Here is a 14,421-nt window from a genome sequence, read left to right as displayed (position 1 = left end):
AAAAAAACAACTTCTAACCACTGAAGAAACAGGCATGTTCCTTCACTGGGAATACTTCCAGGGAATGAACAGTAATGTGTTAAATATGATTTTACATGACTCTAGGATAAGTAATTCTGCTGTATAGAGGACAATCAAAATTTTGTTAAAAATTGTATGAATAATTCCTGAAATAATTTCAGCTCGAAATGTTAATTTAATAGCTTAATTTATGAAAAAATTATAATTTATATTTATTAATGGGGTGTGTACTTACATCAAATGTTAGGTAACCTAATGAATTATGTTTACAAATTGAAAACTAATTACATTTAATCATAAAAATTTGAATAGAACATTTTTTAGCTTGGCTTTTGCACCAAGAATTCCTAATGAGCTATCATTATAGGATAGCAACGTGATTATATAATTTATAAAAACTAATTTACTATGCTAGAATTTAGAAGCAAGCTCCTCAACAAAAAACAGAGTTAAACAGAAACGATACTCAATTTCTTCAGAAGCTTGAGAGGGAAATACCTCAAGATCTGTTGCAAATTTTTAACGCAGCATTGACTGAAGAGTCTAATATCGAAAATGTCCAAGAGCCTGTACTTTTTTCAATATGGAAGAAGTCGTATTAAAAGAAGACCACTTGGTTAAGTGAAACTTAGGAACTGAAGCTAGTATTGATAGTGAATGCATCTTAGATATCGAATTTGAAATGAGTCCTCATGCTGATCCTCTCTTAGTTGAAAAAAGAAATGATTCCATGAGTAAAATCAGTACTTCTAAAGATCCTCTAAATATAAGTCTGTTTGAACAAGAGATGAATTTTCCTCAAATTTCAAGACACCTTTCCCCCGTCTATTTTCGAGAAAGGCATTCTAGAAATGTTGCTGAAAAATCAGAAGTTTGGAAGAACCATTAAAATTGGCCAAATATTGATGATTAAAGGAAAGGTCAAATAGGAAGAAAAACGAATAAATTACCTTTTGCACTAACTTCAGAGAAATGGCAAAACTTTCAAGAGGCTGAAAGATCTAAAAAAAAAATTTAAAACAAGAGAATATGGAGAAGAAAAAGAAAAAATACTTAAAAAAGAAAAAAAAAACTTCAAGAAATACGAGGAAAAAGAGTGAACAAAAAGGTGATAAAATAATAATGATAATAAACAGCATCGGATGACACAATGATTAGATTTGACTGTCAAATTATAAGAAAGAATGATTTTTTTTATTTATTTTGCATTTAACATCACTTTAATTTCTAGTTCATGACTACAGAAAAAGTTAGCATTTTACAAGTACTTGTATGTTAAATAAAAACAAGACTATTTGTGAAATTATATTTGTATGGCTAAAAAATTCATAAAGAGCATTAAAAAATAACCAAAATTAAGTGTTCCTTTACTGGGCAATTTTGTGTTCCTTCACTGGCAAGAGCTGTTCCTTCACTGGGTCTTCTTACTACTTGTTATTTGAACCTCCAAAACTTTAAAACAATATTATGTAAGTTCTCTACAATTTTTTTGCATAGTTTGCAATTAGTAACAAATATGTTGACACTGTCATTTAACTGAAATTACGAATTTTGAAATTAATATGATTTTTTAAAAGACAAGCGAAGCTTATATGTTCCTTCACTGGTTAGTTTACCCTACTTATGTGCTATATAAATGAATTTAATAGACGAGCGTATAAAAAGAATTATTATTAAACGAACGTAAATGTAAAACAATTATAACATTACGTAAACACACTACTATAAATGTAATAAGTGAGTAATTAATGCTAACATTTCCTAACCTCCCAGGAAATTAAAAGAATTTATTTTATGTTTTCATGCTATACAAAAAGAAACTTCAGTAAGAATGAGAATTTTTTATGGCACTATTTATTTAGAGAATGATAAATATTTTTTAAAAAAGTGCAAGTTTATCAAATTTATGAGAAAAATAGTAATTTTCGTTACAATTATTTAAACAAAATAAAAGTCAACAAAAAATTTTTACTCGTCAGAAGTTTGAGTTAAAAATTGCTTATTTAAACTATGCAGACATAAAAGAAAATTGGAATTGAAGTGAGTGTGACCAAGGAAAATGTTAACTAGTCTTCCCCTATTCAGATTCCTAAACTTTATAAATCCTTTTTTTTTTAAAAAAAAAATTCTAAATAGCTGTTGACTTGAAACAATTTATGAATAAGTATCCATCAAAGAAATTATTCAGTCGATATCTGATATTTTAAAAAGAGGTCCAAAAAGCCCAAGGCCATGAAAATGATAGTAGCGATTTAACGAAGCCGAGTACGTTTCCCCATATAATGCAGCTAATTGCGAGTAGTCCGCTCTCTGTGAGTGGTTCCGGTTGTTGAAAGTAGAGGGATGTTAAAAAAAATTTTGTCATTGAAAAACAGGGAGAAAAATGGTAGGGCTCTTTGAGGGAAGGGTAACAGAATGGCAATTTTTTCTTAACACTAGTTCAGTTTTTTTTATGCATTGCGTTTTTTCTGGTGTACTTAGTATTTATTTTTTATTTTTGTTTATTTATATAAAAATTTGTGATAGGTAAAAAAATGAAAATAAACTTGCCCAAAATGTTGGTTTCTGGCTTCTTGATTATGGGGATTCGTACATAACCTTCTAGATGGTTATAGTATGGTTCGTACTACTCGCCCCGGTAGCGACGTTCGTAATTTCAACACCTTGACAGACAAACCAACACAATGCCTTTATTCCTGGAAGGGGTGAGGTGAATACAAGTGAAAAAAATGTAATTCTAGGCATATCTAAGTTACAAGTTTCTAAAAGACTGAGGATTTTATAATTTAAAGACAAATTAAATTAATACGTCAGATCTTTGTCAGCTAGAGTTTTATGTCGGTTACTTCATATGATCAGGACCGTTGTCGCTTTCTTTTTTGCATCCTTTCAAGGTGCTGGTCACAATTTGATCAAAAAAGAGAGCAGACACATCTCTCAGGAAAATAAAATTTTCTGTTTTGTTTAGAAAACAGTTTCTAAATTTTTTTAAAAAAAGTTATTTTTTTTACCAAATTTACTTGACTTAATTTTCGCGAATGTCAAAAATTCAGAATGGGTGAAGCATATTATTCTCTTCTTCGCTTTAGTTCCCGATGAAAACAAAAGTTGTTTCGTTCTAAAATTACCAATTTTACTTGATTTTATTGTCGCAAATGTCTGAATATCAGAAGGGCTGAAAAACATTATAAACCCCCTCACTTAAATCTCAGGAGGAATATTAAGTTTTCTATTTGAACAAAGCTTCAAAGTTGACATTTTTTTTTATTAGACTTTATTTAAGCTAATGTCTAAATTTCAGAAGGTGCATAAATGCATAATAATTTGCCTCCTTGCTAAAATTTCAGAGGGGTGATTGCCCACCCCCTGGTTGGCACACCACAGCTTCAAATCACTTTATCTTTATTGATGGCTATGGGAGATCATTTTAAGGAAATACTGTAGCATAAGATATAGAGAATAACTTATTTGAATTTGGTCATAAATGCTTCACATGGAAAATATCCTTGAATTTTAGGGTTAAATAAGATATATTTAATTAATTTAGGGTGCTCTAAAAGTGGTTATAACTTACAGGTTTGTATATAAAAAAAAAAAAGGTGTGACTTTCAAATCAAACACTTTCTCGATTTTCAGTCAGAAAATTCTTCTATGATGGGCTTAAATTTTGTTCTAAATTTCCGGTTGTCTTCGTCTGGTGTCTCGCTTTTTAAGTATATTTTTATTTTAATATATATTTCTTTTTTTCATACATTATTGTTAGTTTCATAAGTTATTATTAGTATTTTTTTTCTAATTAATATTAATAATTTCATTTCTACATTTGAATCGTTACTCTTAGTAGGTAAAATGATTTATTTAATTTATAAAAGAAGCTTTTTAACCAATTCAAAAACAACAAAACTCAAAACGTTTTATTTATTTAGGAGTAAGTTAATATTTAATTCTATTTATGATGCATGTAATTGCTAAGATTAGATCAGATTTCAATTACCAATAATTTGATAAATTGGTTTTTTTTATGGTTTTTATTACCGTTATATTGTTATATTTATTCTAAAATAACAATCATTAAAAGTAAGAAGATACTAAATTTTACAAAAGTACTAAACTCTAAACGTATTTTTTTCCCGTTCTGACAATAATAAATTTATAAAAAATGCAGGTTGACAATTTTATTTTATTAATTTTTTTTTATTTCTTATAAAGTAATCACATAAGATAAATAACAAAGAAGAAAAAAAACAGGAATTCTTTGGTAAACAGTGTTTGAAAATAAACGTTCATTTAAAATCCCTACAATTAACCTAATAATTTTTCGGGGTTCTACAGAAAATGACCAGAGTTATATTCTTTGCTGAGTTATATTCTTTGTTTGATTTATCTGAAACATATTCTATGTGACTTACACGTTTTGATACGTATAATCATAATAATATTTTTTTTTTTTAGAATGCCAATAATACAAAATTTTTTTATGAATGACCAGTCAAATGACCAGAGTTATATTCTTTGCTGAGTTATATTCTTTGTTTGATTTATCTGAAACATATTCTATGTGACTTACACGTTTTGATACGTATAATTATTATAATATTTTTTTTTTTTAGAATGCCAATAATACAAAATTTTTTAATAAATTTTATGAAATAGCAATTCTTCTTTATAAAAGTGTTTCATCCATGAATTGCTTACTGTCCACAGAACATTTGAATTAAGTCAGTAATTAAAAAAAAAAGAAGAAAAAAACGCTCTTCTTACAGTTTCCTTTTTGACAAAGCGTTTAATCCTTTAACTAATTTCACACGTTTAAAGCAGTGGAAGTGAGATGGTGATAAACTCGCTAACTTCTACTTGTTCATTTTGTTTCGTTACTTTTTTTTTATGTAACAATGTTGCATAAAATAAAAAAAATATGTTAAAATAGTTAATTTTCTTCGAATTTAAGACAACCTCGCAGCATTGAAGAGTATATTATACATTAAAAAATAGTCAAAAGTAATTAAAAATTTTTATAAAAAGGATGATAACTGTAACATTTATAATGATATATTTATTTTAATGCCTTTAATACGTTACCATTTCACAAAATTTACTAATTGAAGTATAAAATTAATTAAAAACTTCTTTTTTATTAATCGTAACTTTCCGTTTATGTAGCACTGTTTTCTGACATTATAATTTTTAAAAAAAAACATTATATATATATATAAAATTGAAGTCTTTTCAGTTTAGAAGAACTTCATAGCATTAAAGAAAATATCATTATATATATATATATATATATAATGACTGNATATATATATATAGTCAAAAATTTCAAAAATTAAATGTAACATTCATAATACAATAATTTTTTTTAAATAATGGCTTCAATTAAGCATTTCACAAAATTTACTAATTGAGGGATAAAAGTAAATTGAAAACTTATTATTATTTTTTCTGTCTCAGGATATAAGATAAGGATAGGAAACGTCCGCTGTTACAGTTTCCTTTGTGCACTATGCGTTGTTGCAAATTTTGAGTATTGCCTTTGAAATAGTTGAAAATAAATAATTGTAAACAACTGCAATAAAGATGTTCTAAAATCATCCCAAGGTAATATATTTTTATCATGTGCTCTGTAAAAAATTCTATTAAAAAAATAATGGCACCCTGAGTGCCAGTACTTATTATGGTAAAATCCATTTTTACCGTTGAATTTTATGGCACCCAAAATGTGATATACAGTAATATTTGCTATAAAATCACTGTGATTAAATATTTCATATTCGAATTAGTGATTAAGTATTTAATATTTCAGGTACATTGTAAAAAATTTCGCATCAGATTGCGGTGAAAAGTACCAGCACTCAGTATACCAGTACTTTTTACCGTTAAATTCATTTTTACCGTAAAATTTGATGGAACAAAAAATCTGATATACTGTAATTTTTACAGTAATATTTACGGGTGCTGCACTCATAATGCCAGTACTTTTTACCGTAATTTTATTCCGAATTTCTTACAGTGATTGTTGATTTTTCAGACTAAAAAATATAATTCTATTAATCCTGATTCCACATTCTATCTAATTCAATTTATGCCGTAAGATAATTTATAAACTCATAAATTATTGGAAAATACTTTATAGTTTAGATTGAGTTTTATGCGATACTTCTCAAATTAAAACTAGCAATAATCAAAGCAAAACTATTATTTATTTGTCTAACACTATGGGTTGCCTATTTCATCAAAAAAGGAAATATGTTGTGAATTAGTAATTTATTGTTTCTTATGAAAAAGAGCGCGAGGTGCCATAAGTAGTTCATAATGTTTTTTTTTTTTTTTTTTTTTTTATAAATAATGTCTTTTTTTGATTTATAATTTTATTTAAAAAAACGTAAGAAGTACATAGAAATTTTGTGTAATATTTCACAGTGGTTCATACCTGGTGACACTTCTATCTAAAGAAACTGATAATTACTAATAGCATGAAGGCAACATTTGCATTATTTTTTATAATTGTAAATATGACTTCAACCAATCGCAAAGCAAAAGTTATATCACTGCTATTCATTAAAAACATTGAACTAATATCTTGGTAAGAATTTCAACACTTCGAAATTATTCTTTTTATGAACATTAGTTTATAAAACTATTCAATTGAATTTCATTTGGATTTAGAAAATAAGATTTCCAATTAATTAATAGATGAAAAAATTATAATAGCTCTATTAAATTGTTCAAAATTTTGATTTTATTTAAACCATGTGTTTATAATATTTTAGGACTATAAAGTATGTTGTAGCTTGGGACGTGTTAAGAGGTACAATACATGCGTAATATTTAATAATTTTAATTCCCTATATTGCAAGAGGAATGTCGCAATCTTTTAAATATAGGAAATGTTATATTCTATAAAAATCTTTTACTTTAGTGTAATACACTATAATTTTATTATTCGTTGTAATTTATATGTTATGAATTAAAAAAAAACAGTGAATTTTTACTCTTACATATACAACTCTGATAAGTGTAATTTGGTTCGATAAGTAATTTTATAGTATACAAAAAAATATACTGCAAAGCGTTTGAGTATTTAAATGTTGTTTTTAGATTATCAATCTGACTGTAACACTCGAAGCCAAAATTTAGATATGAAAAGGGTCCAGCACAACTCCTATAACACGAGTAGAAGGTACTTTTTGTTTACTTTTGAGTATTAATTGTGCAACGATGTCTCAATGGTTAAGTCACTGAGCTGTCATTGTGATGAGCCTAGGTTCGGTCCCCAGTGGCGGCGTGAAGCATATCCAGCTTCAGATAGATGGGTACCAGCTTGTCTGGAAAGTAAAGACAGCTTGAGTGTTGTGTTGATCAAATTGTTACTATCATGCCGTTGGTCACGAGGATCACGGGCTGTGGCAGGAATGCTTTGCTTTTGCTAAGTGCTCATTCACAATTTCTTTGATATACACTTGATTTTTTGTGAGGTTAATAACGGAACTTTTGTTATAAAAAATAATAAAAATAATAGTTGGATTGTGACGGGTTTCGACATTATGTCCAAACTGCTAATGGTGTTGGCAAATGAATAATTTATGACGAAACATGATAAATTTCATAGAAAATAATTTTACTTAATAAATGAATTCTAACTACAAATTCTGTTCCAATTTAGATGAAATCATGCCGAAAATTCATTTATCAACCTTTTCCTGTCCAGTATAGCCTAAAATTCTTGCTTCTCTTTCCACCCACTGTTCAAAAAAAAAAAAAAAAAAAAAAAAAAATTGCTCGTTTTCCCAGTTTGAATTAATCCTTTTAATACTGTTTCTTTCTTTTGCTAACTAGCACAAACTTGAGCGGATCTTTGCATTAAAATATAATAATTTCATAGCTGGAGTAACTTATTGTTGTGTAGCAATTTAAATATTAAAAATACATTTTTATTACTATTTTCAGAACACAAGTATTTTTAAAATTATAGTTTTACACAATTTTAATTTAATGATTATAAAAAACATGTATTTGATTAAAAGAAAAGGAAAGGAATGTTGTTTTATTTTATATCTACAAACATTATTTTTTTCTTATATTCAATGTCTAGATAAAAAATATTATAAGCCCTGCAAAAATATTTACCTACCTATTTATCCTCTTCGCGCCATATGTCACATAACGCCTCAAGTCCTTTTTTCCAGACACCCCCGTCCTCTTCTCTATCATTTAGTTCCATTTTCCACAGATCTTGGTGTATATATCTTTTTTCAAAGTAAGTCTCAGCCTTCCTCTTATACGTTTTCCATTTGGTGCTCAAGTAAGTTAAGTGCGATGTTAGGAGGGCTTTCCAGTTTTAAAAAAAGAGAATATCCTGTCGATCATCTTCTCTTCAAAATTTCGTAATGAATGGGTGATAATTTAACCTTCGTTAATAGATCTGTCTCGCAAACATATTTACATAAGTAAAATTTAAAAATACTGCTTCAAATTGATGCACCGAATCTTTTAAAGAAAAAAGTTTGAAAGTTCCCTATATATCATAAAATTTGGATTAGTTAAAGTTTTATATTAATTTAAAATTTTTTTTAACTGAATTGAGATCTATTTTTTAAATTTGCTTTCATGTTTAAATCAAAACAGATAGATGAAATAAATTGAAAAAAAAATTTTATTTGGCATTTCGCATTACAAAACTTCTCTAAAATAAAAATATGAAAACAGGTGTCTATTTTGAGAAAAGCGTTTAAATATAGTTTGCATAACATCATATTAAAAATAAATTTCGGAAAATAAGCAAAAAATATAATAAAATTTCAAAAATAAATAAATGATAAATATCGCTTTTTTTTACCCTAGCTATCATATCATGAGCAGTGTCGATCATTAATTAAATAAAATTAGTTAGTCAGATAAGCAATTTAAATGAAATTTATTGTTTAAAACGTGGCCACGATAAGTCATAAAATTTAAATAATTATTTAATTCAAAATTACTATTAGTAAGCGACACTGGATTTAGATTATGAATACCTCATACGTGCAAAATAAAGATACAATAAAGATTTAAATAATAAGAGAGGACTTACTTTATGAAAATTTATTCTTGAAATCTGCCTCTTTTGCAAAATTACTTTTTTTCCCTATTTATCTTTTTTTTTTCTTTCTAATTTCTTTTTGTAATGATGCAATAAAGAAACTTGAAAGGTTTTTGTGGATTTTTTTCCCTCTTGGGTTCGCCCAGATCAGGTTATTATGGTTTTCACGAGTGCGGAACATCCTACTGTTTTTTTTTTTCCTATATAATGTTCCTTTTGTTTGTTTTACTTGACAATTTTTGACACTATTTGCTTTAGTTCCCTCGAGAAATAAATGTCATTTGTGTTTTGCGCAGCATAACCACTTTCAACTTTTTTGCAGTAAGAAATCTACAGTCATTCCAATGCAATTCTTGCGCTTATTTTGTATTACATATTTAGAATACAGCTGTCAAAGGGGTGGAAATTGGAAAAGTGTACAAGGTGACCTTAAAGCTATAAAGGAAACATTCTGTTTTAAAGCATGTTGAAATGCAAAAATATTCTTCATAAAACTTTGTAAAAGATCTTCTCAGAGACCGACTTTAATACGTATTTTTAGAATCCTTATCAGAATTGAAAACTAAAGTAGGCAAATCGGGGGTCGCAAATTAATGTTTTACTAAGGAAAAAACCAATAAAAGAAAAGCCATTGAAATTTAATTAACTACCACTGTAGAAGATAGAAAATGTAATAAACAAAAAAAAAAAAAAAAAAAAAAAAAAAAAAAAAAAAATNAAAAAAAAAAAAAAAAAAAAAAAAAAAAAAAAAAAAAAAAAAAAAAAAAACAGGTTATTTGAAGTTATAAATAAAAAGGTGCTTCTATTAGTCGTTTTTCCATAACTCTCTGTTTCTTCTCGCAATAAAACCTGTTTTATTGTTTATTGACCTCGCCTTCTTATACTGTGATTTGTCAGATTTTGAAAATATTTTTGTTTCTTCCCGGGTTAAATACAAATTTGTGAACCACAATATGTTTACTTTTTGGCTTTCATTTTTGATAAAGATTTTAAAAACCTTGACCTTTGTGGAACACCTTATACCCTAATTATTATGAAAAGAGTTCAACTGGTTGTTTGATTCCATTGTCTTCATTAATATCAATGGCTATTTATTAGCATTCGTAATGAGAAATAGAAAAAAAATTTAATCCCCTTTTTACAATTACCTGAAATAACTTCAGAATACGGGAATCTGTAAAAGTCAAAAGCTTCTAGGAGCCAAGACCACCATGTTATGAAATGGAAAGCAGCATAAGATATTTAAACTTCAATGAAATCATATAAAGATGTGCTTTTCAGAAGTTACAACTACTTAATTAATAAAATATTTTATTATTTAAATAAAATTCTAACGACTAAAATGTGTATTTAAGAACTCAGTTTTTTCATCAAACATTGTTTAGATTGTTCAATTTCTATACAATGCACCATTTCTTAAATGCATATGAGTCTGAACGCGAGATTTTTTCATTTTACTGAAAAATGTCACGATAAGAACAAATATGTATTTTGGTCTGCCTTTTGTAAGAAACTATAAAGGTTATTTCTTTTTTTTAAAGAAAATATTTTGTTAATTTAGTAGTTCTAACTTAAGTCATTCTACTTGAAAAGTGTGATTTTTCCAACTAATATTATGGTTCCAAAATATTTAAAAAAGGAAAAAACTTTTATTACGATGGTCTAGTGTAGTTTTTGTCTAAGCTACCTTTAGCCCAATTAGTTAAAATCATCTTATTTTTAGATGAGAAGAAGAAAACTATTATTCATATATGGTTTCTAATTTTCTGAATGAATTTTGTCAATGGAAATTATTTAAAAAAATTTGCCATTTTTTTAACATTTGTTTACATATTTTTTGAAATCTTTACTAATAATAAATAAACTAACTAACAATAATGCAAAAAAAATATGGATGAAAATTATTAAATTAATATGATTATTTTTATTACTTGTAATTCAAAGAATTTAACAAATGATGCAAAAATGTTTTTTTATTCCAACGTTAATTAACAACGACCCTTGATGCAAATTTTAAATTGCTTGAAAACACAATATAAAATCTAAATAAAAAGAAATTATTTTCTTGAAAATTTATTTTTGAATTAGTTCTTTTTTAAAGATTTTTTTTTTGAACCTTTAAGGTATTCTTTGAAAGAAATAGTGAAGGAATTTAAATAGTATTTTTAAACTATTAAACTAACTCAGCTAAAATAATTTAGATAGAAATTATGCATTTTTAATAGAAAACAGAGTTCTGTAAATGAGGTGATAAAAATTTGATAAAATTTTGATCAACTTTTGTATAACAAACTAATAAGATCGTAAAAAAAGTTATCTACAAACATTTTTTAATACCACCGTAACTGCACAACACATCTTGTGTCCATATATTTATATTTTTTTATATCTATGAGGTGTTTGATTTTAAAATTAATTCTTGCTCCATTTTCAGGAATTTTGCGAGGGAGAAAAAAAAATAAAAAAAAGTATTTGGGTATTTTTGGTTCTCTATGACTATGTTAAGATATTTTCTATCTTAAACTAGAAATTTAAAGCAAAATATTTTAGATCGATCTAGAAGAAGAAAAAAAAGCAATGATTCTCATTTTGGTGTAAAACTTTGTTACTTAAATGTAATAAACATAATGAACTTCGTTAAAAAAATTTTTTTAATTTTTTTAAAAATTATTTTTTAAGAATTATACATGTTTTTTTACACAGAAACTTAAAGTAAAATGTATAACTGTGGTAAAAAGTTATTTTGTAAAGGCAAAATTTGGAAACAAATGAATAAAAAAAAAGAGTAGAAGTTGTTTTTGATAAAAGAGATTAGATAATTCATCGAAGTTAATAACTATAATTTAATATAAAACATATAAGTTTTTAACTATAGGATAAATAAAATTAAGAAAAAGCCGAAAAGAACTTAATTGATAATTAATAGAATTGTACTTATATAGGCTAAAAACGAAGAATAAAAAAATAAGTGATTATTGAAGTAAAAAATTATATAGGATTAAAGCTGCCAAAAAACTTGATAATAAATTAAATTACACTTATATAAGCTAAAAAAAAAGAACTGATTTGACTTTAAAAAATAAGTGATAATAGTAGTAAAACTTTATATAGGATTAAAAGCTGCCAAAAAACTTAATAATAAGTTAAATTTTGCTTATATAGGCTAAAAAAACTTACTTGATATGGAAAAAAGATCTTAAAGGTAACAGAATTAAAAAAAATAAGTGAATAAAGTGAGTTCACGAAATGCTGAAAATATTTAATTTCGAAAAAATTTGAATGTAGTTGGTTTTAAAACCAAAAACCTCTTATTAATAACCTGGTAACAAAATTCAACTATACTTTTTATTTTTCAGATGGAACTTGGATTGTTTTGTCTTATAATTCTAATAAATGTAATAGAATCAACTTCCTCTTTTGAAAGTGATGAATTATGCTCAGTCAGTAATAATCACATGGAATGCGTTTGTGATAATTATCAAAATTTCACTGTCAATACTGTAATATTAGAAGATGTGAATGAAATATCAATAACAGGATGTGATTTTGTTATAGTTCCTTTCAATGCTTTGACCAACATGGAATTGAGCACTCTGGAGTTTCTCAATATTAATCATCTTTACATCATGCCTTATGCGTTTGTTGCAATAACCTATATGGATTTTTTAATTTTCGTTAATATTTCTGACTTCCATCTGCAAGCCAACAGTTTCACAGAAGTTAACGTCGGCACAATTAATTTAAGACACATTTCATCTGACTTAATACCTTCAAATTCATTTGAGCATTTTTCAAATGCCAAAAACTTCGTAATAAGCAACTGTCATTTCGAACAAATTCAGGCAAAATCCTTTCTTTTGTACAATATTTCATATTTTGAAATAAATTTTTCAAATCTTGGTCTTTTGGAGAACGAAGCCATTTTAATAAAAAACTCCAGTACTATAGAAATTTTCTCTAATAATCTTAATCAAACTAACAATGGTTCTTTCAATTTAAATGTAGTTAAAGAACTTAGCATTTCTGGTTGTGGATTCAATTATCTAGAAGGTGGTACATTCATTGGGGATGACATTGAAGTATTTAACTTTGATCGAAATCGAATTGTAACAATGAAGCCAGAAGGACTTTTGGGTTTAATTGTGAATAAGCGTGTAATATTTGAAAATAACGTCATTGAAAAAATAGATGTTAATTCTTGGGGATTATTATCTCCAATAGCTTTTACACGGCACATTAATGTATCATATTGCTGCAATTTTGTCAACTGTGATTGTACCATTTCGTGGTTATGGGATGTGTTAGAACCAGAAGAATATGATTTATATCTTGGAAACAGTTGGTGTTTGCATGATTTGTCAAAAAATCTATCAGAATTTACTGTCATATATGATTCTAATCGAACTTGTTCTGCTTTAGTATTAAAATCTCTTTATGAGGAGAAATCACAGCGAAGTCTCAGTTCATCTAAAGCAAATTATGAATGTCATAATTTGAAATTGTTCAATATCATAGCAGTTTGTCTTCATTTTTTATTTCAGAAATGTAGAAATTTGTTTACTGGGATTTGAAATATATTTACATATTTTGTTTAAAAATAAAGTATGAAATATAGACTCTCAAGAACATCTGCTCAAGGTTGAACTATAATAGCGGTACTTTAGAGAATAATACTGTTCGAAGTTGATACAACTTTTATGAGGTGTAGAGTAAAACTAAAATTATGTTTAAATTTAACCAGTATCGTGTGATAGACTTTAAAAAGTTCACGAATGTGGATCAACTTATTACCATATTAAATTTGCGGCAATTTGTGCAATAATAATATGGATTTAATTTTTTTTTTTAATAGAGTAGAGAAGAGTTGAACGAAACCTGGTCCAACATAATGTTTCGTTTCTAAAGCAATCCGCGAATAAAATTGCTTGAATTTTTATTTGAATGATAAAATAGCCATTTTAGCTCCTGAAACAAAAATTATTTAATGTTTAAAAAAAAAACTTTATTTTGGAGGATATATTCATAATTTCTTGAAATACAGTGAAACTCGTTTTATCCAACTCTCATCCGATGAAACTGGGAATGTATAGAAATATTGAAAAAAACAACAACTTTTTTTTCTTATTGAAATATTAATTTAAAGCTATTTATCCTACTGAATATATATTTACCCCTCTGAAAAATATTTTACGCGATCCATTAACCCGGAGAAACATACATCGTTTTAAAAATCAAGGAGCTAAAGGAATATATTTAGAATATATCGCAAATTAAGTAAGTTGATAAGATTAAAGATCAGAAACCACAAATAAAACTTTGAT

At 26.7% G+C, this 14,421-nt stretch overlaps 1 protein-coding gene across 1 annotated transcript; it reads left to right on the top strand.

The window, feature by feature from the left end:
- Positions 1-5,505: 5,505 nt before the first annotated feature.
- On the top strand, positions 5,506-14,421 carry LOC107451063 (ben). Its single transcript, XM_016067047.3, has 2 exons — positions 5,506-5,619; positions 12,457-14,421. Exon 2 carries the CDS (start codon positions 12,457-12,459, stop codon positions 13,669-13,671), a length of 1,215 nt encoding a protein of 404 aa, XP_015922533.1. The 5' UTR covers positions 5,506-5,619; the 3' UTR covers positions 13,672-14,421.

The sequence above is a fragment of the Parasteatoda tepidariorum genome, chromosome X1 (genome assembly GCF_043381705.1).
Source record: "Parasteatoda tepidariorum isolate YZ-2023 chromosome X1, CAS_Ptep_4.0, whole genome shotgun sequence".
NCBI lineage: Eukaryota > Metazoa > Arthropoda > Arachnida > Araneae > Theridiidae > Parasteatoda > Parasteatoda tepidariorum.
This window is presented reverse-complemented; position numbering and strand designations above follow the sequence as displayed.

Coding starts and splice junctions, on each gene's coding strand:
- LOC107451063 (XM_016067047.3), top strand. CDS start 12,457: ATGGAACTTGGATTGTTTTGTCTTATAATTCTAATAAATGTAATAGAA.